The sequence below is a fragment of the Saccopteryx leptura genome, chromosome 2 (genome assembly GCF_036850995.1).
Source record: "Saccopteryx leptura isolate mSacLep1 chromosome 2, mSacLep1_pri_phased_curated, whole genome shotgun sequence".
Classification (NCBI taxonomy): domain Eukaryota; kingdom Metazoa; phylum Chordata; class Mammalia; order Chiroptera; family Emballonuridae; genus Saccopteryx; species Saccopteryx leptura.
This window is the reverse complement of record NC_089504.1, coordinates 232,475,630-232,501,943: the sequence shown is the minus strand read 5'-3', so window position 1 is coordinate 232,501,943 and position 26,314 is coordinate 232,475,630. Positions and strand designations below refer to the sequence as shown.

At 44.4% G+C, this 26,314-nt stretch overlaps 2 protein-coding genes across 6 annotated transcripts in view; one reads left to right on the top strand and one right to left on the bottom strand.

Moving 5' to 3' along the window:
* Positions 1-204: 204 nt before the first annotated feature.
* Positions 205-10,401, bottom strand: C2H22orf31 (chromosome 2 C22orf31 homolog). Its single transcript, XM_066363759.1, has 5 exons — positions 10,339-10,401; positions 7,754-7,815; positions 2,438-2,522; positions 1,826-2,278; positions 205-916 (listed from the first exon to the last, which is right to left on the bottom strand). The coding sequence occupies exons 1-5, from the start codon at positions 10,399-10,401 to the stop codon at positions 482-484; spliced, it is 1,098 nt and encodes a 365-aa protein (XP_066219856.1). The 3' UTR covers positions 205-481.
* Positions 10,402-10,580: 179 nt separating this feature from the next.
* The window catches only part of KREMEN1 (kringle containing transmembrane protein 1), a 63,504-nt gene continuing 47,770 nt past the window's right edge, over positions 10,581-26,314 (top strand). For all 5 annotated transcript variants that reach the window (XM_066370594.1, XM_066370593.1, XM_066370590.1 and 2 more), the window contains exon 1: positions 10,581-10,832. In XM_066370594.1, the coding sequence (XP_066226691.1) occupies positions 10,736-10,832 (97 nt within the window). In that variant the 5' untranslated portion in view covers positions 10,581-10,735. The remainder of the gene's footprint in view (positions 10,833-26,314) is intronic.

Here is a 26,314-nt window from a genome sequence, read left to right as displayed (position 1 = left end):
CTGGTTAACAGATTTCAGGTTATTGGGGATTTAGGTGGCGACATGGGAGAGCATCTGGTAGAGAATGTGTGGGATTATGTCCTTGAGGTGATAGTTTTTCTGCTCAGCCCTGTGTGGAAGGAGGGAGAAGGAGGGAAATGGTAGTCTGTCCTAGCAGTACACTTTTTAAATATTGGTAACACAGGATGGGTGTTACTCATCATCTTCATCTGCCAGGACTTTTCCTACCTAGAAGACAGAGGCCCTCAAACCCCAAGGGAAAGGGACTTGTAGGAAAGAAGCATCTAGCCCTCGAAATTACATATTCATGAAAGTGAAGTATGCTTCAGTATGAAATGAATCTTGTACCCATTTGTCATGTTTTCCGGGGAGGGTAGCTACTAATTTGTAAAGCACTCTGAAATAACATTGTAGGTACAAAGTGGTGTTTATTTTTTAGACATCTAGCAGAGAATATACCTGATCTGGTGAGTTCCTATTTCTATTTCTCCCTCTTTAACTTGGGCCATTTCTTGGGCACAGGCCCCTTGTCAACCTCCAGACACGTCCTGCCCAGCAATGGGTCCTGAGCACCTTCAGGGACGGCAGCCTGGCTGCACAGAGCCTCCCAGAGCTTTTGTTTGATGGCCTTGCCCAGCTCCAAGCTGTACCTCTTGGGGGTCCCTGAATGATTCCACAGCATTGGCTCGACCACAGCATGGTACAGAGCCCTGTAACTCTCTGTGGGTAGGCCGTGGATGGTTAGCGTGTCCGACAACTGCTGTCTCTTTCTGGCTTCAGGAAGCAATGCCTGGCCTTTCCAGGCTGCTGTCCCAGTGTCCCTGTGTAGCGCTTGGGTGGCAGCCACATGTTCAGCATATCTGTTCTCAAGATCTTGGCTGACTGTTACTTTTTTCTCCTTTGAACTTTCTTTACTCTAGCCAGGAAGAAAGCAGAGAAGTCAAAGCTAAAACTTGAGAAGGGAGCACAGAATAATTATCTGGGATTTGTGTCCCAGAGTCTTGGTTACAGCCACAACCAACATTTGTCTAGTGTGTTCTAGTTTACCAAATTCCTTCGTGTATACCACTGCGTGCATTCCCCATAACCCTGTAAGGTCAGCAGGAGACAGCTTTAAAGGCAAGGAAACTGGAATTGGTTTGCCCAAGGCCACACAGCTAAAGTTAATAACCACAGTTGTCATCTATTGAATGCCACACAGGATCCTAAACATTTAGTCTGCCAGGCCCTGTTCAGAAGCCCTTTGCATGTATTTACTCATTTCACCCTCATGAAACCCTATGAGAGAAGGGCTGGTAGCCCCCATTTTATAGATGACAAAAACCAAGGCAGAAAGAACCCACCGTTGTCTTTAATTATAGTCAAAGCTAGGATTTGAACCTGGCATCCTAGCTCCAGGGCATATTCTGAGCTCTGCTGGCCACCGAGTGATGAAGCTGGACTCAGACCAGGGCCGTAGATGCCAAGTTCTCCTTGTGGAAGTTCATAGTCAGGTCTTGGTCAACTCTGCTGTTCCAGTGTACGTGCCTGCATGCTCTAATCATACCCTGGCCTTGCCACCCTTATTTTCCCTTCATGTCAATCAAGTTCCTTTCATCTGTTTATGAAAGCCACTTCACCCTCTATAGAACTAGGCACCCCCAGATCTGGTGCTCTCTCCACTGTACCATGCTGCTGCCCCTCTCTTTCCCCAACCCCCACAATCCTGTATTCAACTTGAGGATTGCCTTTGCTTCATATAAGTCTCTTAAGCATTACGTGTCCTCTAGCTGACATTTCCCTCTCCCACCCCATCACATTTTTTTCCACCACCAGCCTTATCTACCTTGTTGATGTCTCCTGCAGGCCTCCTGAGCTGAGGTGAGCCTTGGCGCTGCTCCATGGGCTGCTTGCTCTTGGAACTAATGGAATTTCTTATTCTGCCACGCCGGGTGGCTTTCATTGCTGAATCATCCTTGGGCTTTAATCTCTTTGAGGGTTTCTTTTCTCTAAACTTGCATGGTACTGGGCAGCATTTATCCTTCAGTTGTCGCCTGAGCACCAGCTTAACCAGGGAGAATGAACTGGCAATGAACGGGTTCTTTACAACTTCCCAAGAAGAGGTGGTGGTACCTGGTGCTGGGGCATTGATGTTCTGCTTTGCACATGTTCTGGTCGTCCAAATGTTGGTGAGAGCTGGGGAATCCACATAGCAGTCCTGAAGCCTGGTGTTCAGTAAGATAGACTGTCGGAGTCCATAGGTGGGGATGCTGGGGTCTTGTCTCACACAGATTGGATGCTAGAATTAGAAGGAAGGGGGAAAGGGAACAAAAAAGACCAGATCTCAAGCAGAGACCAGAAGGTCTACTTTGGAGGCAAAGTATTAACATCTTTTTAGAGACCTATTCCTTCTACACCCATCTTAGAAATCTTTCTACACATCCTCTTTCCTGCTCACCAAAGCCTTTTGTGCCAAGGTCACGCTGATATTCAGCCTTTCGAAGAACATAGCATTCTTCGGCCGGAAGTGGAAGGTCAGGGAGCTTTACAAGGAATCAAAGACAATTCCTGTCTGCTGGAAAGCTAAGGGGACCCATGGCTGGAAAAAGATGGGAGACAGAATCACTCAAGATTTCTACAGGAACTGAAGTCACTCTTTAACCATGCTGCTCTGAAGAAATGACAGCAGGTTAAGTCCTCCCCAACCCTGAATACACTTTCTAACCAGACTGACAAGAGCCACGAAAAAGCTATTAACCAGGGAAATACACTCTGGGGTCCATAAAGACAAAAGCACAATGTAAATTATGCTGGCCTCCATTTTCTGGGACCAGCCAAGAACAAGAGAACCATCTGGATAGATCAGAATCACGTATCTAGAGAGATCTGGCTTTCTAAGAAATGTCATCTATAAAAAAATAAAATCACCTTACCATATTTCAGTTGCCTTAAATTTTATTTTAGCTAGCTTAGTAAGAGAAAGAAATATGTATTTTCTTTTCTTTCTCTCTCTCTGTCTCTTTTGTTTTAATATTCTAGTCTCCTATCCTCTGCCTCGGTCACGTGTGGGCAAATTGAAGTTTATTTAGTTTTTGGCTTACATGCAGTCAGTTTTGAACCATTACCTCTAGTATTTGTGATGTCACTTTGTTTTGTGATGTGGGTGTAGGTGGGTGTTACATCACTGAAATTTATAGTTAAATTATGTTGGAAGCAGTTCTATTTTTTGTGCTTACAGCCTCAGGAACTTCTGGAGTCCTCATTTCCCCCAAAATGGCTTGGGTGAATTGTGAAGGTCCTAATGTTCTTTAGAAGTGTTCTTTGCACGCCACATAGTCAAATACGCAGACCAGATTTGTGGATACAGGTAGTGAGATGCATTCTTACATGTGCAGAAGTGCCCTTCTTCGTGCATATAAAGAAGGTACTGTTAAATTTTCAGAATAGCTGCCAAGGTTAGGGACCAGAAATGAAAGAACACGTTCCTGCAGCCCTGGGCACCTCTCCCTTCGTGTCTCTCCCAGGGAGACTACATGGTTTCTGGAATGTGGTTTTATTTTACATCCCATGGCAAATGCAGTAATTAGAGCTGTTAGCAGTGTCAAGGGCTTGAAATGAGAACAAAGATGCCTCTTCCTGGGAATTCTTGGGCAATGCCTAGCTCCTCCTTATCAGGTGCTTGTCCTGTTGGTGGTTTTGATTTTTCATACACAAAATGCCAAAGGAGGCTCCCTCCCAAGGGGGAGGAGAGCAAAATGATGGAAAAACAGAGTATGAGTCTGGCAGGAGTGCCTGGAATCGCATGTGTTGCCTGTTTGATTTTTTTTCGAGTGTTGTCCCTGGAGTGAATCAAAGTCTGCAGGCAGACCGCACCACAGGCCGTGGTAGAACCACCTCCAGGCCTATGGCATCTGGACCCACAGACGCTTGAGAGGACAATGGGGCCCATTCAGCAGTAAGCCCTGGACTCACCTCCAGAGAGGTGGGTCAGTTTTAGAGCAGGGCATTGGAAAGGGTTTGTCTTTGGGAAGGTTTGCGAATGTCTGGAGGCTGGGCAGGCAAGCATCCTTTCAAAGCCAGTGAATCCCAGAGAGGTGACACCAGCCTCTTGGGTTACTGTCTCCCTTTACTCTGCATGGTGGGGACAGAAGGCATACTGGAAATAGCTCTTCTGCTTCTCTTCTCTCTTTCCCTATTTGAGGCTGGCCTTCCCCCACATCCTCTTTCCAGGCACTCATCTATCATATTTACCTTCCTAAGCCTTTTACTCAATGACAAGTGACGTTGTTCTGGCTCTGAGGAACACTCTAAATCTTCTGTTCACATGGACAGCAGCTGATACATACTCTTCAAATTCCATCAAATTCTGCCTTCTCTCCCTTCAATTGACTATACCTCAGCAAGAAACCCTCACATAAGCCCTGGCCGGTTGGCTCAGCAGTAGAGCGTCGGCCTAGCGTGCGGAGGACCCGGGTTCGATTCCCAGCCAGGGCACACAGGAGAAGCGCCCATTTGCTTCTCCACCCCTCCGCCGCGCTTTCCTCTCTGTCTCTCTCTTCCCCTCCCGCAGCCAAGGCTCCATTGGAGCAAAGATGGCCCGGGCGCTGGGGATGGCTCTGTGGCCTCTGCCTCAGGCACTAAAGTGGCTCTGGTCGCAACATGGCGACGCCCAGAATGGGCAGAGCATCGCCCCATGGTGGGCGTGCCGGGTGGATCCCGGTCGGGCGCATGTGGGAGTCTGTCTGACTGTCTCTCCCTGTTTCCAGCTTCAGAAAAATGAAAAAAAAAAAAAAAATAGAAACCCTCACATTGCTTAGAATTAATCCAGCATAATTTGGCCTGTGTTATTTCTCCTATGTCAGTAAAAATCTGTATTTGTTGATTGCTTACTATAGAGCAAACAGTGTTTTAGACACTTTACAAGCATCATCTCATGAAATGATTCCAACAGTCTTGTGAGTTTGGACACTGTTGCCATCCCAACTTTACTGAGGAAGAAACTGAGGCACAGGTTGCTCAAGAACCATGCCCCAAAGCTAATAGCCAACAAAGGCTGGGCACAAACAAGGAGTCCACCACCCCACCCTTGCTCTTCCCCAGCTATTACTGTGATTCTTTGCCTTTCATCTAGTCACCCCATCCACATACACACACACCTGGGTCCAGTTCTAGTCCTATCCTTGTCACAAGACTTCCCCTGGGCCCAGGAGGTAGTCTGCCTGAGTTGACATCCCAGATCAATCTCTCAATGGGCAACTGAATTCACATCTCTGAACCTTATTTTCCTCATCTGTGAAATGAGGATAGTGATAGTGTCTACTCCAGGACCACTTGGGGGATAAAATGAATGATGCATGTGAAGCACTTGGCATGGCTCTTGGTGCATAACAAGCACTCAATAAATAACGTTCTTATTAACATTATTAATATTATGGCCCATTTGCCCCCTGACTCTTTCTTTTTTTTTTTTTTTTTTTTTTTTTTTACAGTCAGAGAGAGGGATAAATAGGGACAGACAGACAGGAACAGAGAGATGAGAAGCATCGATCATCAGTTTCTCATTGCAACGCCTTAGTTGTTCATTGATTGCTTTCTTATATGTGCCTTGACCACGGGCTTTCAGCAGACTGAGTAACCCCTTGCTCGAGCCAGTGACCTTGGGTCCAAGCTGGTGAGCCTTGCTCAAACCAGATGAGCTCGGGCTCAAGCTGGTGACCTCGGAGTCTCGAACCTGGGTCCTCCGCATCCCAGTACGACGCTCTATCCACTGCGTCACCGCCTGGTCAGGTGCCCCCTGACTCTTTCTTGAGCCCCTGTTGCCCATGGTCTGAGTGACATAACCCAACAATTGATATGGACTTTGTCTTAGGGCCTTTATGTGCACCCCTCTGGTTCATGAGACCAAGCTATAAGCCTCTTGTTAGTGGGGAATGATTCTGATCTGACTTGAGTATCCCAACATTTCTTTCCTATGATTCATCTTGACTAAGCATCAGTCAGATTCATCAACTTCACACAAGTGGTATAATTACAGGAGGTAGATTTCCCCCTGATTATGGGAGTGGTTCAGAAATCCCATGCTTCATTATACAGAAAGGAAAAAGCAAATACCTGAAAATGTGCTAAGGAAGGTGAGTAGTTTTTAATAGCGATTGTTCCATCAAAAGTTGTTCAGAATTACAAAGTCAAGATGGAAAGACTCTCTTTGGTTCAGGGTCATGAAACTATGGCAAGACTCTCCACTGTTAATGCCAACACTTGATTTGTGAACTTAGGGTTGAGGTAGTAGGCCTTCCATATTGCTCAAAGGTCTGTTCTTCAGTTTGAATTGCTGATGAATCTTTTTTATTCTGCTGAGCTCAGTCTAAATAGCTTTTATTTTCCACCCATCATTTGGAGCTGTGCTTCCTGACATCTCTAAACCACTGCTTCTATTTGGAAACACATCTGCCCTTCTTTGATGCTCAGCCAAGCTCTCCTCACTATATTTTTAGCACCTATAATGTTTCTTCATTCTTTTCTCCTTTCCTACAACCTTTCTCCTCTTTAGTTTCTCTTAGCTCCTCTTCTTTTTCTGGAGGATCAGTTAATAAAGCGGAATTGAGCCTATTTATATTAATTCTTGGCTTTTCCCTTCACACCCCACTCCCAAGTTCTAGTAGAATTTAGTTGTTTTTTAATCTTCTCAAAAGATGTTTTTATTTTAGCACCCAAGCAGTAAACTTCCACACCCATATGGGAATGAATATATCTGAGGTCTGTGATGTAGAAGGTTTAGGAAAGAAGAGAAAAAGTTTGGATGAGAGAATTTGAAAAGATTCCTGAACCATGATGCAAACTCCGAGGACCAGTGATTTATTTAGACCACATGTGCTTAATACACACCTATCATGGGCCAAGTATATGATATAAGGGTTCCCTGTCCATTCTGCCACCCCCTCTCACCTGAATCTGAGTTCTCAGCCATGGCCACCTGGATGTCCCACAGATACCTCTAACTCCTTATGTTCAAACTAAATTCTCTCCGCTTTTACCCCCAAATCAGAACCAGCAAACTATTTCTCTTGAATTTTCCATCACTAAGTTGCCTAGCCCAGAAACCTGGGAGACAGGATTAGCAATAGTACTGTGCTGAGCCAAGCCTGAGGCAAAAGGAAAATCAGAAATCTAGATCCTGTTTTTATTTAAAATTTGGTATTTTGTTCATCTAAGTTTTTGTCATTCATTTAGACTTTCAAAGATGTTTTATTAAAACACTTTGTTAAATATATTCAACATATGTTTAAACCTATTAAATAATATTTACTTCTTTGTCCTGACTACAAAGTTTTTTGGGCCTTCTGAAATTTTGTGCCTAAGTTGAATGCCTCATTCACCTCACCCCAACCTAATCTTGGTAAGCATTTGTTGCTAAGCCCCTATAAGGACCAGGAGGCAATTCACCACAGTAATTGGGAGTGTAGTCCTAGAGTCCTACTACCTGGGTTCAAAGCCCAGCTCCACTACTATATGACCTGTGGATGAACCATTTAAATGCTCTTATGAAGGGATTGGTAAGGGTGCCTCCTTCATAGGGGCTATTGGGAGAATTATGTGGGATGCAGAGGCAAACACTACACCCTGTCTAGAGTTTAGTGAAGTTCTTGGTAAATGTTTGCTACGGTTATTATATAATCAGGCTCCTCATCCAGTGCTCACTTTATACATGACTGCCCTGTGAGCAGAAATCACCCCAACTAGAGTTTCAAAGATACCAGGATTATCCAGTCTCTACCAGCTGAGATCGTCCAGCTTCTTGGCAAATCCTGCTACCCATAGAGGAATCAAAGGGTCTGACTGCAGAACACAAGAGTCAAACAAACACCAACATCTTCCTGGAGGCCTGGGGGCTATAGTCAGTGTCCTCACTCTTTCCATGAAATAAAGCTGCTAACCAACCAAGGCATGTGAAGCATTGAAATGAATATCTTAGACTGCTCCTTGCCAGGGGCCAAGACCACATAACTGAGCAAAAGACCTTGAGCCATTAAGTGCCCTGACCTAGACTGGCTCGGCTGTATTTTTAGCTTCTGTGCACTGTTTCCATCACCTGTGCTGGGCTTTAAGCTGGAAAAGAAGGGAGGGAGGCCTAGAGAAGGCATGAGGGATGTTTCTCATAGCAGCCAGTGGGGGCAGGGGTTTGCACACAATTTCTGAGTTCTGTTGCACTAACCGGCTTCCTGGGCATGCAACTGTGTAGCGACACAGGTCCCTGAACTTAGAAGAGCCCCGCAGCGGTTTAATACCCTGTGGTTGCCATCTTAACATTTGTAATCATTTTGAATTAGGCATACCCACATTTTCATTTCTCACTGGGCTCTGCAAATCACATAGCCCATCCTAGTTGTGCACAAGGCCAAAAGAGCCAAAAGAAGGAAGAGGGCTAGCAGAGGTGCCTTCCTGAAGCTGGGCAGGACAGGCCAAAGCTACTCTAATGAGGAATGACTCCCCAGATTTGGCCAAATAAACCTTATTTTGAACCTCCTTCTGCCCCTTCCTACGTCCTCCTCAAATTCAGGCATGAGATGCGAAAGAACCTTGTAAATTGTTGATTGCCATGTCCTGCTTTGCTAAAACCTTTCCTCAGCCCTCTCATTAAAACAGTCTACAGGTTATTATCTGTCAACATTATTTTCTTGTCTTTGTAGTACTTTTTGCTCTCTGAAATTCATGTTATTTTCATGTTGGTTGACTGCCCCCCTCCCCTCTGTTAAGATGTAAGTTTGCGCTGTTTCTGCTGTTGGCATGTACCTCACTCAGTTATTAAATTTATCAAGGTAACATTGGTTAATAACAATTTTCAGGTGTACAACATTATATTTCCATGTTTGTATATCCTATTGTGAGCTCCCCACCCAAAGTGTTCTTTCCTTCTGTTTCCCCTCAATAAATATGTGTTGAGTGGAAGAAAGTTCACCTTTATTGAATGCTTACTTTGTAATGATGGCTTCACCTGCATCTTCTCCTTTCATTCTCCTCCTGTGTGTCCTGCCTGTGCCTGTGATGGCACAAGTGAGAGGTAAAGACTTCCCAATTTCCGCTGGAGAAGGAGGTTTTGGAAGTGGGACAAGCCCAAAATGGTGAAGAGAGGGTGAGAGCCAGGTGGGATGTGGAAGATGTGTCTTCAGGGACCAGGTGTTGCTTGGTGGGGGTGTCCCCTGCCCCAATAAGGAGCCCAGAGGATTCTTGAACTCGGGAATGATACAGTGAAAACAATGACTGAACAAGATTCTTCTTGCCACAGCTCTGGGTCGTGTGGGTGGAAAGAGACAGAGATTTAGAGACCTCGTGGGAGGTAGTGCGCCTTTGAGGCCCAGCCCTTAGAACAGTTTGGGGGATGGGGTGGGGGAAGACGGATCCTGGGAGTGGGCGAGGGGGCAGAGGGGCCGGTACATCTAAGGCGGGCCAGGACCAGTCCAGCCCTACTCTGGGCGCGGCGAGTAGGCACATGAGGGCAGATGTTCCCGTCGCCACGCGGGGCGCAGGCCTGCACTTGCAAGTCCGGGACCAGGGACTTGAAAGAGCCCGGCGTGCCGCCCGGACCTGCCTCGTGGGGCGTCACCGCGGCGCTTTAGGAGGGAGCAGAAGGAAAATCTCCTCTGCCTGGGGGAATACGGGGGAGGAGGGAGGCCCACCGCAGACCCTCAGTGCAGCTGGGGAAGACCTAGGAGAGTAGGAAGGGCAACCGTCCTGTCTTGCGGGGGCCAAAAGTTTAAGGAAGGCTGCTCCCTCTGAACCCCAGTGGGAAGAAAGCATCATTGCCCCATCCACTTCTGGACTCTTCTCTGTTTGGTGCTTTACCTGCTTCTATGTCACCTAATCTTGTGAAGATGTTTATGATTCTAAGGCTCAGTAAAAGTAGGAAACTTGCCCCAGTTGACAAAGGATGTGGGATAGGATTCGGAACTGGGCTTAGCATGCTGTATCTATAGTTGCAAGAATTGGGATGGTGAAAGGAACTCAACATTTTCTAAGCTCCTACTGTGCATGTGTAAATTTCCATGCATCGCCTCATTTAGTACCACTGCTTTGGGAATAGCTGCTATCAACGCCCTCATTTAACAGATGAGGACATTGAAGTAAGGGGGCTATTTTCCCTTTAATCTTGCCTAAGGTCCTACAGGTGACCGATATGTACCGGCACAGGCTGACTCCAGAGCACCCTTTTTTAACCACAACGATGAGCCAAACAGGGAAAAGAGGTCTGCAAACTACTGTTCTGATTATTACCCTTGCGGTTGAGCCCGCGTTTGGGTCACGACCTGAATGAGGGTGGAACAGGGGTCACTAGGCGCCCAACCTGCTCCAGCCCGACCAAACCTCCGCTTGGGGAGTCGGAGGCGGAGTCCGGAACCTCGCCCTACACCTGCTGGCCCCGCCCATCGATCAGACCAATAAACTGCTCCGTGGGGGGTGGGCCCAGGTAAGGAGAAGAATGTGGGCGGGGCCTGGTGCGTGAGTGGCAGGCGAGGCGCGCGGGTTGGTTGGAGCGGGCGTTCGCAGTCGGCTCCGCCTCTCTGGCCTCGCGGAGTAGCCGGGCGGGCCCCCGGCGGCCAGGGAGGTAGCGGCGCTGGAGAGGGCGGGCCTGGGCGGGGCGGCCGGGAGGCCGGGGCGGGGCCACGTTCGAGCCCCGCGTCCCGCTCCCATGGCCGCCCCCGGCTCCCCGCGCTGCCCCCTCTCCCCCGGGCCGCGCCCCGGGGCCCCGCACTGACGGCCCATGGCGCCGCCCGCCGCCCGCCTCGCCCTGCTCTCCGCCGCCGCGCTCACGCTGGCGGCCCGGCCCGCATCCAACCCTGGCCTCGGCCCTGGACCTGGTGAGTGAGCGACCCCCGACGCCAGCCCTCTGCGAAACCAGCCAGAGGGGCCCGCCTGGGGGGGCCAGTCCCCTCGCCACTATCTTCCGGGACTCTTCCAAGCCCCTCAGCGACGCCCCTAGGACCGGGCTGGTACCCCGCCTCAGGATCCGGAACTCCCCCAAGGCCCCTCAGTGACGCCCCCCAGGCTAGGACTCCCTCTGCCTCCGTACCTCCTTAGACCTGGTCGCCACACTTATCAGCGACACCAGCGGGCTGGGACTTCTCTGTCTCAGGTCCCGGGATCCCCTGCTCAAGTCCCTCAGCGCTTGTCCGCCGGCCGGGACGCCCCCTCGGCTTCTGTAGCTCCTGGGATCCTGTCCTTCAGTCTCTCAGCAACGCACCTTGGGCGGGGACGCTCCCCCACTCCGCCTCAAGACGCTGCACCACCTCCCCAAGTCTCTCAGTGACACCCCCTCCGGGGCCAGGACCCCCTCCGCAAGCCCCACAACGACGCCCCCGCGCTCCGCACCCCCGGTTACCCCAGCGCCTCCCGGCTCAGGAGCGGGTGCAGAAGGGAGAGGAGCGGGCGCCCAGCTCCTCTGGCCCAACACTGTAATTTCTGCCTCGCAAGGAATCGAGCTGACTTACCCGCTCTGCAGGAGGCAGGTCCGGGTCCCGGGATGACCCGCTGTACCCTGCTGGAACGCCCCCTCCCTATCCCCAGGGGCCGCGTTGAACTTCCCCATGACTCAGGTACAGGTCCAGCTCGGAGAGGGGAAAAAAGGAAGGGTGTTGGGAAACTTCTCCCCTACAGACCTTAGGATGCTTATCCTGAGGGTGCTATGCAGAGCCCCGTTTCCCTGGTAGCCCCACACTTTGAATAGAGTCACCTGCTACCCAGGCCAAGGTCAAGGCCAGGTCTTCCTGAGCTAGGGCCCTGGACCAGGATGGAAGTTGGGACTTTGCTTAGCTTCCATACACACCCTTACTTGCAGCAGAACTCTTTTCCAAATTGAACAGCAGCAGGCAAGAGAGCATTGTCTGGCCCAGTTGCATTTCTCTGCAGGTTGTTTGGGTGTTGAAAATTGGGCATTAGTAAAAAAGAAGGCAAGAGTTCATTACCAGTTTGCCCAAGTAGGAAGACCAACCTCTGGTTTCTCCACCCAAAGTCACAGACTGGGATCTTGGAAAGACAGGATTTTACTGCTGCAAGAAAACTGAGATGTTTTGTTTACTTTCTCCAAGATGGGACTTGATGCTGTCTCTTATAGTCCATGCCTTCAGCTCTCTGAGCCTCACTTTACTCATCTGTAAAGTAGGGAGAATAACTCCCTTGTAGGGTGTTGTGAAGATTTAATGATATACTGCAGGTAAACACCCACATATAGAAGACAGTCAATAAACATTTTAATAATACCTTTTTATAGTGCATCACAGTTCACCAAGTGCTCGACACCTCATTTGCCCTGAATGAATGCTCTGAGCTTCCAGTCTGATTAATCCCTGTTAAAGGCAAAGCTTGGCTTTAGATCAGTAGAAGGGGGTGAAGGATGTCTCCAAGTATTGTAAACCTTAGGTTTAGGAAGTGGTTTCTGAGTGATTGGTGGTGGCCTTCTAGGGGGACTTCTACAAAAACTTATACACAAGTTTGATCACTTCTACTGTTTGCCCAACGTGAGGAATGAAGGAGGGACTTTCTGAGAGCCAGAGTATGTCAACATAACTGTAACCTAGTAACCCCTTAGCACCACTTTGCCATCTGTGTGGTCAGGATTTAATGTCCTCTAAGGAGAGAGAGATACTAGTGGAAATAAACTGGTCCCCTTCTGGAAAGGGCAGAGTAATCATTCTGAAAGGTGTTAAATAAGCCAACTCTGTGCTTACACTTGTTAGAAGGTGGCTTCCTTTCTTCAGACACCTTTGGTTTCCTAGGAACAGTCAAATGCAGCAGCTCTTACGTAGTTTGAACCTCAAACATTGTAGTACTTTTATTAATTGATTTATTGACTGATTGATCAATTGATTGATGGATTGATTTTTAGAGAGACAGAGAGGGAAGCATTCATTTGTTGTTTCACTTGGTTGTGCGTTCATTGGTCACTTCCTATATGTGCCCTGACCAGAAATTGAACCTACAACCTTGGTGTTTCCAGATGACACTGTAACTGACTAGCCAGGACCTGTTGTACTTTTATTTGGGAGTCTGAGGTAGGGACAAATAAATAACCATTGTGAAATGATTTATGGTAAGTGGCCAAAAATCTCATGGAGATGCATTGGCTTTTTTTTCTATTGTCATGGTACATCAGTGCTTTTGTGACTTTTTCTCTTTCGTTCCAGAAAACAGTTTTAGGGAGATACCACATGCATCACATCCTATCTAAAGCCTACCCACTAATTTTTAAAATCCTTTCCAATAAAAAAACACATTTTATTCTGAGGATATGCCAGACTTGCCATTTTATATTTTTTGATACTGTAATTTTCTCTAGAATTTTGTGGATGGAAAAAATTATTTCAGTACTTATATTCTGTACAATTTTGTAATATTTAAATTACGGGTGGTTTGCATTTTTGAATACTGACTTTATAAAAACAGCTCATTCCCCATCAATTCTACTTCTAATTATAGTGTGTAGCCAACCCTAAATGATCTCCCTTCTCTCCATTCTTCCTCTGAGATTCTTTCCTTCACAACTGATAAGGAAGGAGAAGGATAGAGGTTATTGGTGGAATCTAGACTCCCTTTTCAAGGAGGAAAGCAGCCAGGGCCGTGGGGCTGATAGGCTTTTCGAAGTGAGCTCCCATCTGGAATTTATTGACCTACAGGGGAGAGCCAAGAGAAGGTAGGAATAACAGAGAAGCCTGGGTGGACTTGGACTGTTTGAGTTTTCTGCTCAAGGCAAACTACCTGCTTGGGTGTTTCACTACATTTGACTATCAGGTATGCAGCAACAGACTTTTTCAACTCAGGTTACATATGCTATGAACAGCGTTTTGTATAATTGATGCTCCTTCTCTAACTCGTCATCTAGAATTCATCATGTTAGTCCATAGTATGTCTCGCCATAATCCCCATGAGTTCAGTTATACTCTTGGGGACTTAATTAACATTAATAGAATTATCTGTATGCAACATACGGGCTGAGAAGAGTGAAGTATACTGACATGCACACCAGTTACCTTTATGCTTTGACTATTTTAAGAAATACAAAACTGCCTGACCAGGCGGTGGCGCAGTGGATAGAGTGTCGGACTGGGATGCAGAGGACCCAGGTTCGAGACCCCGAGGTCGCCAGCTTGAGCGCGGGCTCATCTGGCTTGAGCAAAAAAAAAAAAAAAAAAGTGCTTACCAGCTTAGACCCAAGGTCGCTGGCTCACGCAAGGGGTTATTCAGTTTGCTGAAGGCCCGCGGTCAGGGCACATATGAGAAAGCAATCAATGAACAACTAAGGTGTCGCAACGAAAAACTGATGATTGATGCTTCTCATCTCTCTCCGTTCCTGTCTCTCTGTCCCTATCTATCCCTCTGACTCTCTCTCTCTGTCCCTGTAAAGAAAAAAAAAAAAAAAAACTGTGAAAACTCACCTGGTATGAAAGAATCCTGGTCTTTTTGCAAAAATTTGATTTGGCCCTTAGACAAAGCTATTTAAATGTTTGAAATATGCAATGAGACATTTTATAAATCTTAACACAAAAAGAAGTTCCATTTAGTCTCATTACTAATAAACAGCAAGTCGGTGCACTTAATATAGACATTATCGATATACTTACTTGTGATTTAGGATAGTTGAATCAACAGCAATAAATAGTGAAGATAAAATATATTGCTTTAAATAGCTTCATAGTACAGATTAGTGACTTTTGGTGATGGACAATATACCAACTTTAGAATTTTTGAGCCTGTAAAATCCCATCTAAGGTTCTGGGTCAGGTGTTGGCAACTATTTTTTGTAAGGGGCCAGATTAAATAATTTGGACTTTGGGTCACATACTCTGTTGCAAAAACAGCAGCCATAGACAATATGTAAATGAATTGGCATGGCTGTGTTCCAATAAAACTTTATGGACACTGAAATTTGAATTTCATGTAATTTTTATATGTCACACAAATTGTTCTTTGGTTGTTTTCAACCATTTAAATATTAAAAACTATTCTTAGCTTATGGGCCATATAAAAACAGGCAGTAGGCCAGATTTGGCCCATAGGCTGTGCTTTGCCAGATCCTGTTCTAGGTCTAAATGTATAGGCTTGATTTTGGCGAATGAATGAAGCTTTCACTATTAACTAACTTTAAAAAATATATGGGAGTCTGACTAGGCGGTGGCGCAGTGGATAGAACGTCAGACTGGGATGCGGAAGACCCAGGTTCAAGACCTTGAGGTTGCCAGCTTGAGTGCGGGCTCATCTGGTTTGAGCAAAGCTCACCAGCTTGAACCCAAGGTTGCTGGCTTGAGCAAGGGGTTACTGGGTCTGCTGAAGGCCCACGGTCAAGGCACATATGAGAAAGCAATCAATGAACAACTAAGGTGTCGCAACGAAAAACTGATGATTGATGCTTCTCATCTCTCTCCGTTCCTGTCTCTATCTATCCCTCTCTCTGATTCTCTGTCTGTAAAAAAAAAAAAAAAAAAAAGGCCCTGGCCAGTTGGCTCAGTGGTAGAACATCAGCCTGGAGTGCAGGAGTCCTGGGTTCGATTTCCAGGCAGGGCACACAGGAGAAGCGCCCATCTGCTTCTTCGCCCCTCCACCTCTCCCTCCTCTCTGTCTCTCTCTTCCCCTCCTGCAGCCAAGGCTCCATTGGAGCAAAGTGGGCCCTGGCACTGGGGATGGCTCCATGGCCTCTGCCTCAGGTGCTAGAATGGCTCTGGTTGCAACAGAGCAACACCCCAGAGGGGCAGAGCATCGCCCCCTGGTGGGCATGCCGGGTGGATCCTGGTCGGGTGCATGCGGGAGTCTGTCTGACTGCCTCTCCGTTTCCAACTTAAGAAGAAAAAAAAAAGGCCCTGGCCAGTTGGCTCAGTGGTAGAGCGTTGGCCTGGCGTGTAGAGGTCCTGGGTTCGATTCCCGGCCAGGGCACACAGGAGAAGCGCCCATCTCAGGGGTCCCCAAACTTTTTACACAGGGGGCCAGTTCACTGTCCCTCAGACCGTTGGAGGGCCGGACTATAAAAAAAACTATGAACAAATTCCTATGCACACTGCACATATCTTATTTTAAAGTAAAAAAACAAAACGGGAACAAATACAATATTTAAAATAAAGAACAAGTAAATTTAAATCAACAAACTGACCAATATTTCAATGGGAACTATGCTCCTCTCACTGACCACCAATGAAAGAGGTACCCTTCCAGAAGTGAGGTGGGGGCCGGATAAATGGCCTCAGGGGGCTGCATGTGGCCTGCGGGCCGTAGTTTGGGGACCCCTGGCCCATCTGCTTCTCCACCCTCCCCCTCTCCTTCCTCTCTGTCTCTCTCTTCCCCTCCCGTGGCGAGGCTCCATTGGAGCAAAGTTGGCCCGGGCGCTGGGGATGGCTCCTTGGCCTCTGCCCCAGGCGCTAGAGTGGCTCTGGTCGCGACAGAGCGACGCCCCGGAGGGGCAGAGCATCGCCCCCTGGGGGGCAGAGCATCGCCCCCTGGTGGGCGTGCCAGGTAGATCCCGGTTGGGCGCATGCGGGAGTCTGTCTGACTGTCTCTCCCCGTTTCCAGCTTCAGAAAAATACAAAAAAAAAAAAAAAAAAAAGGCCCTGGCCGGCTGGCTCAGTGGTAGAGCGTCGGCCTGGTGTGCAGAAGTCCCGGGTTGGATTCCTGGCCAGGGCACACAGGAGGAGGGCCCATCTGCTTTTCCACCCCTCCCCCTCTCCTTCCTCTCTGTCTCTCTCTTCCCCTCCTGCAGCCGAGGCTCCATTGGAGCAAAGATGGCTCCTTGGCCTCTACCCCAGGCGCTAGAGTGGCTCTGGTTGCAACAGAGCGACGCCCCCTGGTGGGCAGAGCATCGCCCCCTGGTGGGCGTGCCGGGTGGATCCCGGTTGGGCGCATGCGGGAGTCTGTCTGACTGTCTCTCCCTGTTTCTAGCTTCAGAAAAATACAAAAAAAAAAAAAAAAAAAAAGGACATGGGAGAAATGGTTAAAATGGTAAAATGTTATGTTTTGTATATTTTACCACAAATTTTTAATAAACGTAAGGGGAAGTTTATGCACATACATTTGGATCTTTACTAAGACTTTTTTTTCTTCAATAAGATGTTTAAAGAATGCTTTGAAAACGAATTCAGTATGGTTCAGTGTGCACTACATAAAGAAATAGTGCCTGCCTTGGAACTGGCCCATGGTTTGTTCAACTATGCAGATGTTGCTTGGAACAAACTGTTGAGAGATCTGTTTCTCAGAGGAAAGCCCAGGCAGCAGGTGGCACCAGCCCTGAGACTTAGAAAAACAGCCAGGAAAAAAAGAAGTAGAAAACAAACTTCTATCACTTGCCTGTTGTTGAATTTTATTTCCATGGTTCTATCGTCACTTTAAAAAACAACAATGTGCTTAGCATGGCTGATTTTTTTTGTTTTAATTAAAACATTTTTGAAAGAAACAAAATGAAACATTCAAACATACCAAGTTGATTGTGTTTGTACTGTGGAACAGTTAATGCAAAACACTTGAGAGAGGCCAGAAGTTTGGATCTGTAGCTTTTGTCTGAATTTTTGCCTCCTGAATAAGAACAGTAGAGGAGGACGTGAATGTGTCCTTTATTAAACTATTTACTTACGTAGGTTTTGCAGTGAGATCTCCTTAAGCCCCTGTTCCTAGCTGGCTTGCTGTGCAGTCCCTGAATGGGTGAGAACAATATGATTGACATTCTTTGCATATTCTGTCAGACCTTGAGGATCCAGCTGGAACCTGGAATTATTAGTCTAGAAGGAATACCCCAAGGTTACTCTTATGTTTTTCTCTTGCCATGTTGTCCTTAGTGTCTTCCTGTTATGATGGCAGTGCTTCCCAGACCTCACCTCTGAGATATTACCCTGGATTCTAACTGAACAGAGAAAAGAAGGAGGGCATTATAGAAATGTCATAAGGGTATTGATACTACTCAAAAAATAGCCACTCTACAGAAACTTGCTTTCACTTCCTCTAAGGAAGTCTCTCCCTACCCCCTTTTAATCATATTTCTAGGTAAACATCTCCCTAGCCTGAACTTGCACCAGTCTGAAGAGGGTTAGGGTGTGAGGAATGAAGTTGGGTGCTATGAAGCATTTGGCAAACAAAAGATTTTAGGCCTCCTCACATGCAAGGTTGCCTCTCTCCCTTCCAATGATATCAGGACCGTCTCAGGGCTGCCCTTCTGCTGGGCCCAGTGTGTAGTTTCTCTTGCCACTGATTTAATTCCTGGCAAGTAGCCAAAGCATTAAACGTTTATTGTTCAATTTACCACAAGGGTGGGGCCTTGCTTCTAGTGGGCTGAGGAGGCTGCAGCCACTTCCAAACCCGGGTGTCACACCACATTAGCAAGTTCAGATTTTGAGGGCTGGATTTCTTTCCATTTGGTTAGATTCTGGGTTAGAATCAGAACAGTATACTTACACTCAAAGTCTGAAAGTTAGCAAATAGTAAAAACAGCACAGGCAGCTTTTAAAGATGACTCAAAATGGTTGCAGCATCAGCACGTAGGACTCACTCAGCATGGTTTCTTTATACCTCCCAAACATATGGTAGTGGCTGTCCATGTTCCTTGGTGTCCTAATGTTAGATGAAAATATGGCAACTAAGGAGTTCTCTTCTAGAAGAGTAGGGCATGTTAACCAATGCCATCACAATATGTAAATTACTTGCTGCTGTTCAATCTATAAAAATTCATCTTCAAAGAAAATTATTGGGCTGGTAAAAATATTTTTAATAATAACCACAGAAGCCATATTTGTTTTTCTTTGATGTTCTTCCGAAGACCCTTCTGGTTTTAATCAGATTGTTCCCACATAAAATACAGTGGAAATCTACAATAATAAAATCCCTATTCCTATTTCTATGGGGAAATAAACAGGATGGGGACTGTCCTTTTAAGGGGCTTTCCCCTTCCTTTTCCCCAGACTCAAAGCCTCTATTACTGGTGGGTGTTTTGGCATCAGTTAAGGGCCTTCAATCCTTCCCTCCCTCCATGTTTTGCTCTTTCATTAAAGTGTTTCTGTTGTCTAATTATATCCTTTCAATCAAATTAGAGACTGCAGCATCTGGTGAGGGCCGTAACTGCTGCCATCTGCACCTCGTATATACAGGCCTTTTCAGCTGAGAATCACTCAACTTCCAAATGGCAGGAAGAGATTTGGAAAAAGTTTAGTTGGAAGGGAGGTTAACTTAAAAGGAACGTCTTCAAAGACTGGTGCAACGCCCTGCTTGCTGTGATGTGTGTACTGCCATGCGGAGCTTCACTGGCTTTGCTCACCAACGATTCTTCCTGAGCACTTCTGGCAGATGCAGGGTTTCTGACTGTCTTAGCTGCAGTGACTAGGCCTTCCCATCTTAGTGAGGGGCTTGTAGGGACCTGGGGCAAACTGAAAATCTCTCCCTTGAGAAGAGTCTTCTGTTATATGACCACTCGTTAATGGATATGACACTTTCATTTATTTGACCATTTCTTCTAATTCAGTGGTTTCAACTAGAGGAGATTTTGCTCCCAGGGGACAAATTTGGCAATATCTGTAGACATTTTTGGTTGTCACAACTCAGGGCAGGGTAGGGTACAGTGTGCTACTGGCATCTAACAGGTAGAGGCTAGGGATGCTGCGAAACATCCTAGAATGCACAGGACAGCCCTACAACAAAGAATTATCCAACCCAAATGTCAGTAGTGCTGAGGACAATAAACCCTGTCCTAATTGTATTATTCTTTTGTCCTTCCCTTCACTGTGGGCCAAGAGTAGGCAACTCTGATCAACGTATTTTCTCCCTCAAGAAAGTAGTTTCTTTATTATCCATATTAAGCTACTTAAGCATTTCTGTGAACAGTGTTTCCAAAATCTTAATGGAATAAGGAGTTCTGTGATTCACTGTATATTTCTACTCTCTAGACTAAAATTGTCAGATTAAATACAAGACACTCAGTTAAACTTGAATTTCAGATAAATAGTGAATCATTTTTTGTATGTCTGTCTCATGCAACAAATACTTAAATATCTTTAAAAATGATTTGTTGTTTGTCTGAAATTCAGATTTAATTAGGCATTCTGTATTTTCATTTGCTAAATCTGGCAGCCCTATTCCATGTCCATGAAACATTATACGAAACTTTAAACCTTTGACTACCAAATCAAACTGCCCTTATTTTACTGGGTGGCTAGAGATGATGGCACTTGTTTCTATTTGTAAATAATTGCTACAACTGAGTCTTTCCTTCTGCCTCACGCTGTCTCCCTGGTCGGAGCTTCAAAGCATGTCACTTAAGTCATTTTTATCTTGGGACCAACTAACAAGTGCTTATCGAATACCTAACATCTCTGACTCATCGCTGTGCCATTTTTGTAAAAGATTACAACTTCGTTGCTTCAGGTTTTACTTTAAAGACATGCTCTAAGAGATATGCTGTGGAGGTGACAGTCAGCTCCTCACCCAAGAACTCTTGCATTGTTTGGCCATCTCATATTAACCAAGGGACGCTGAATTGCCCAGAGACCAGCTTCCATGGAGCACTGACTGCCCTCCAGGACACCGTTATTGGGGAAATTTCTAGCCACCTAAAATTAAAAATAGATCACAGGCAATACTGATAGAACTTGCCCAGAAGCTTGATTATATCACTTTATTTTATCTCCATTTAGACTGATAGAGGGCTTCAGACAGTGTGAAATAGAGTTTCTCAAGAGATGGTGAAGCGAGGTGTGGATTTGAGCCAGGTGTCTCCTGCTTAAAGCAAACTCAGAATATAAAAATATACATTCATTACAAAGAGGTTGATTGCTCCCTATGACAAGTGGGCTTCACCATATGTTTTCTTTAAACAGCACATTCCCCTGGTTTAAATAGCAAGTCTTTTACTTTCAAATACCTGATTTACGTCAACTTCCCTGAAACTTCTCATAGGTCTTTACTAGGTAAGTCATGGTTACTAGCTTAGAGACATAAATTGGTAAGGAAACAGGGGCACGCTGAATATATCTGTAGTGGGTTGTTTTTTTGTTTGTTTGTTTGTTTGTTTTACCTTCTAGCTCCTCATACACCTGCTTCCCTCATTAAACTAACATTTGCCAGGCACGACTTGTGTGGTCTGTAGTTGTTGAGAATATGAAGATGAGTGAGATGCTCAAGACACTCACGGGCTAGTGGGAGCAGGGCCAGGTGCTTCTTGAGCAATTGCAGTTCAAGGAGATCAAGTGTTATAAGAGCTGTGGCAGCAGGCACTGTGGGACTAGTTTTAGAGCCCCTGGTTTCTATAGGAGTCTACTGCTAACTATTCTGATCTTATGCTTTCAAATAGTGCTCCATCTTTGGTCTAGTTTTTTATTTCCTTTAGAGTTGATTTACACTGCACTAAGTTATTTTACATCAGAGAACTGGACTTTTAGTTTTAAAACATCTATTGTTCCAGCCTGACGAGGCGGTGGCACAGTGGATAGAGCATCGGACTGGGATGCCGAGGACCCAGGTTCGAGACCCCAAAGTCGCCTGCTTGAGCGCGGGCTCATCTGGTTTGAGCAAAGCTCACCAGCTTGGACCCAAAGTTGCTGGCTTGAGCAAGGGGTTACTCGGTTTGCTATAGCCCACAGTCAAGGCACATATGAGAAAGCAATCAATGAACAACTAAGGTGTCGCAATGAAAAACTGATGACATCTCTCTCTGTCCCTATCTATCCCTCTCTCTGACTCTCCTCTATCTCTGTAAAAAAAAAAAAAATCTATTGTTCCAGCTTCTTTATGTGAAAGCTACTTCTAGTGTGAATTTTTTTTGAGATTGAAATCTTTTTTAATTTAAATTTTTTTTAAATTTATTTATGTATTCATTTTAGAGAGGAGAGGTAGAGAGAGAAGAGAGAAAGAAGGGGGGGATAAGGAGGAAGCATCAACTCCCATATGTGCCTTGACCGGGCAAGCCCAGGGTTTTGAACCGGTGCCTCGGTGTTCCAGGGCGATGCTTTATCCACTGCGCCACCACAGGTCAGGCTGAAATAGATCTCTTTGTACTCAAATATATCAAGAGAGGTACCATCCAACCTGCAATAGAACATGTAATGGCAGTAAAATTCATGGTTAATTTAATGAAATTAATTAATTAATTAGAGTTCTGCTGAGTCCATTCTTTAACTGAGGCTTGGCCTCATCTCTCTGTACATATCATAGAGCTGGATTCTTTCTCAAAAACTGCCTTTGGTTTTCAGTTTGATGATTGTATGTGTTTATAATATCCTAAATGGTAAACAGAAATTCCTCAAGCATTACTGCATATTCATGGTGATTATTTCTAGCAAAAGGACTTGCACTTCACATTACAACCATGTCCAGTGGATCCTGCCTGGGTAGAAGGGAAGCATATTCAAGGTGAGAGCCAGATGTTTAAGGGGTGGCACCCAAGCAGCAGTGCATTCTAGGCCTCTTTGCTTTGATAATTACATGTTTTTCAAATTTTTAATAACAAATAAGGACCCCTTTCTGAAGTGCCTTCATGGGTCTTCTGATTTTAAACTTCTGGTTCAATTTTTCATGGACTACCCTTTAATTAAATATTTCATTTTTTAATAGAGATGAATAATCTAGAGATTCAAAGAGATAAACCTCAAGTTCCTTCCAAAAGTATAAATTTTTAGTTAAAACAACTTTGAGAAGCATAGAATTTTTTTCTGTTACTGTTTTTAAGGCCACTGTTTTCTTGAATGAAAAGAAAGATCTAAAGGATATTTTAATGAAAAAAACTACTAGTCACTTAAAAATTACAGTGGTTATTTCTGTGGCAATTCTACTTTGGACAAAAGTTCACCTTGTCCTCTGGTCATTTGAACTGTTCATATGTAGTCCAAGGACATGGTATATGAATATCTGTCTTAATTTTAGATGATTGAATATATGGCTGATTGAGTTTGTTTATAGTTCTTGAAAAGAAACTAAGGCCTGACCTGTGGTGGCACAGTGGATAGAGCATCGACCTGGAATGCTGAGGGCACCAGATCGAGGCCTGGGCTTGCCTGGTCAAGGCACATATGGGAGTTGGTACTCCCAGCTCCTCTCCCCTTCTCTCCCTCTCTCTCTCTCTCTTTTTCTCTCTCCTCTCTAAAATAAATAAATAAAACATTTTTTTTCATAAAAGAAAAGAAACTAAGGTAGATTAATTGTAAAACATGTTAATAACCATTTTCAACATGTCTGTTATCAACATGTTTAATAAAAATTTTAAACATTTTTATTAAGGGAAATTTAGAACATACAAAAATAGAAGAGTGTAAGGAAATCTCATGTATTGTATCCGTCTCTCAGGTTCCATGATGACCAGCCGTGGCCAATATTATTTCATTTGTACCTTCTCCATTCCCTTAATTAGAATATTTTGTAACAAATCTCAGATATCGTATCATCTCATCTGTAAATATTTCAGTATGTATCCCTAAATGATAAAAACTCTTTTCACAAACATAGTGTCAGTACTATTATCCTTATTACACCTAGAAAAATTAGCAATAATTCCTTAATATTATCAAATATCCAGTCCATCAGTTTCCCTGGTTGTCTCATCAGTGTGTTTTACAGTTCAAATCAGAAATTAAGCAAGTTATATTTAGGTGATATGTCACTTGAGTCTCTGTTAACCCATAGATTTCCCCTCTTTTTTTTCCTTGTAATTTATTTGTTGAAGATGTAGTTTCTTCTAAACAAAAAGAATACTAATGTGCCTTTTCAGAGGGAGGTCCCACATGGGAGGTGGCTTACTTTTTTACTGTAGAATTCTCACTTCCATTGGAGAAACATGTAGAGAGAATTTTAAGCTTGAAAGAGATTTTGGTCTGTCAATCTTTTCCATTCACATCACCCCAGATTTTTTAACTATTCTATTTAGTTAGAATATGGAAATTAGAGTTAGAGTGAAGAGATGTTGAGACCATGTGGTTCAAATTCCCTTATTTCACAGGTGAAGAAACTGAGGCCCAAAGTGTTCAGGTGATTTCCTGAAGCCATACAGTGTAAGCTACTGAACTGGTATCATTTCCCCTTTATTCCAGTGATTCACAATATGTATTACGTGTGTCAAGGACCATCCTCCTTCTTCTCAAGGTGGTCCTCCCTTTAGCCTAGACTTGGAAACCCTTCTCAGTATCATCATGGGAATCATGCTCTTGGTGAGCCATGATTAAGAATAGGAGAGTATCTTATAGCCTCAGCCGTGCTGAGGTGAGAAAAAGTTGGATACTGCTGCCTTCCCAGGGCCACATGCCTCTTTGCTATAAGTTTACACATAACTGAAATAAGCATTTCTTCTTCTTTTTTTTTTTTTTTTTTTTGGCAGAGACAGAGAGAGTCAGAGAGAGGGACAGATAGGGACAGACAGACAGGAAGAGAGAGAGGTGAGAAACATCAATTCTTCGCTGCGGTTCCTTAGTTGTTCATTGATTGATTTCTCATATGTGCCCTAACGTGTGGGGGGGGGCTCCAGCAGACCAAGTGACCCCTTGCTCTAGCCAGAGACCTTGGGCTCAAGCTGGTGAGCCTTGCTCAAACCTGATGAGCCCGCACTCAAGCTGGCGACCTTGGGTTCTTGAACCTGGGTCCTCCGCATCCAAGTCCCACGCTCTATCCACTGCGCCACTACCTGGTCAGGCTGAAATAAGCATTTCTGAAGTGCTTTTGAATGTCTGAGTGCAAAAGGCAATTTTGTCAGGAGCATAGGCTTTGAAGATATACCCACAAGTTCCCACTGGGCACTAATATGTCCTGGAAACCCAACAGAGCAGCACATGTGTTGTACAAACATTTGACAACACTGTCATGTTATCCTCAAAGGAACTTTTTCCACCTAAGCCTTGTATTTCTAAATTCTACCTAACTACCAAATTTTAGAGACATCTTTAAGAGAATAAAAGATATTTCCATTGGAAAATGTTTTCTGTTCTCTTATTTTAAGATGCCATAATTGAATTTAATGTTTATTGAGTTATAGCAATTTCAAACTAGACTAAAACCAGCCAGATTCTTCCAACATAGTAACAATAGAGATGTTGAAGGGTCCTATATAGAACAAAAACTTAACTTTGATGGATTAAAAATAGGGACACTCACAAACATCCCATATAGAGACCCAAATAGTAATTCTACCAGAAAACTAGGACTATTCTACACTCAATATGAGCAAAATGTTCTATTTCTTAAAAAATGTGATTTTGGACAAAAAACATAATTAGGAATGACCTAGTTATAGAACTTCACTGACAATATACTCTCCAACTTTAATAAATCTTATCAAGAAATAGAATGTCTTGTAGATTAGCTATTTCCTACCATTATCTCATATGTCAAGTTTTAATTATTTTGAAAGAACAGTTCATTATAGTTTTAAACGTTAACTCTAAAAATGCAACACATGTGTATGCTGACAGAGTTCAGTTGTCTAGGACTCTTAATTTAACATTTTCCTCACTTATAATAAGTTCAAATATTGAATTATGTGATTTCTAAACATGTCTAAACAAATGTGTTTTATCACATTTACAGTAGAAATTTCATTAAGAAAAATCTTAATTGCTTCATTATACCTTTTTTCTTACCTCTCATTCCTTGAATGCTAATATTTAACATAGAGTTTAAACTATACATATATATTCTATCCTAATGGTAAATTGATCATTTGAAGCAGAATTGGAGCAGGATGACATCTACTTGTTATATTACCTTTTATACCTATTTATTTTTATGGACCAGAAGAAATTATATAATCATGATGGCTATAGTACTTTGAAATCTATATAATAAAGTATTATAAATTTGTTAAAAATTTATAAAATTTTTTAAGTACATGATAATAATTTATTGGGTACCTGCTGTGTGTTAGGCATTTTACTTGCACATTCTCAATTTTTCAATTGCCCTGAGCTGTGGAAAATCTAATTCCCCATTTAAGAAGTGAAGAAACTGAGGCCCAAACAGGTTAGCTGAGTACCTGTAGTTGTAAACTGTAAATAAAGCTCAGGTCTGACTCCAGCCCCTAGCGTGTGCTTTCCATACAGTACTATATTGTTGCTAGAAGTTTTCTTTGAAAAAAAAGTACCTTGAAATTAAATACACACTCAATCCTATAAAGTTCCGTGTTTGTGTGTATATTCTGTAGATCTCGCTCATTCAGGGTTGTCTTTAACTTAGACTTAATGGATCTTGGGGCTGTATAAAAGGGCTTCTGGGGCTCTATGAACACTTCTGAAATTATAAAATGTTGTATGTTTGACTTGTCTGGGGTACAGGTCCTTTTCTTTTAAACGAGTCTCCAACAGGTCTGTGTGTGTACCTAAAATAATTAGTACTCCTGATCTCGTCAACCCCC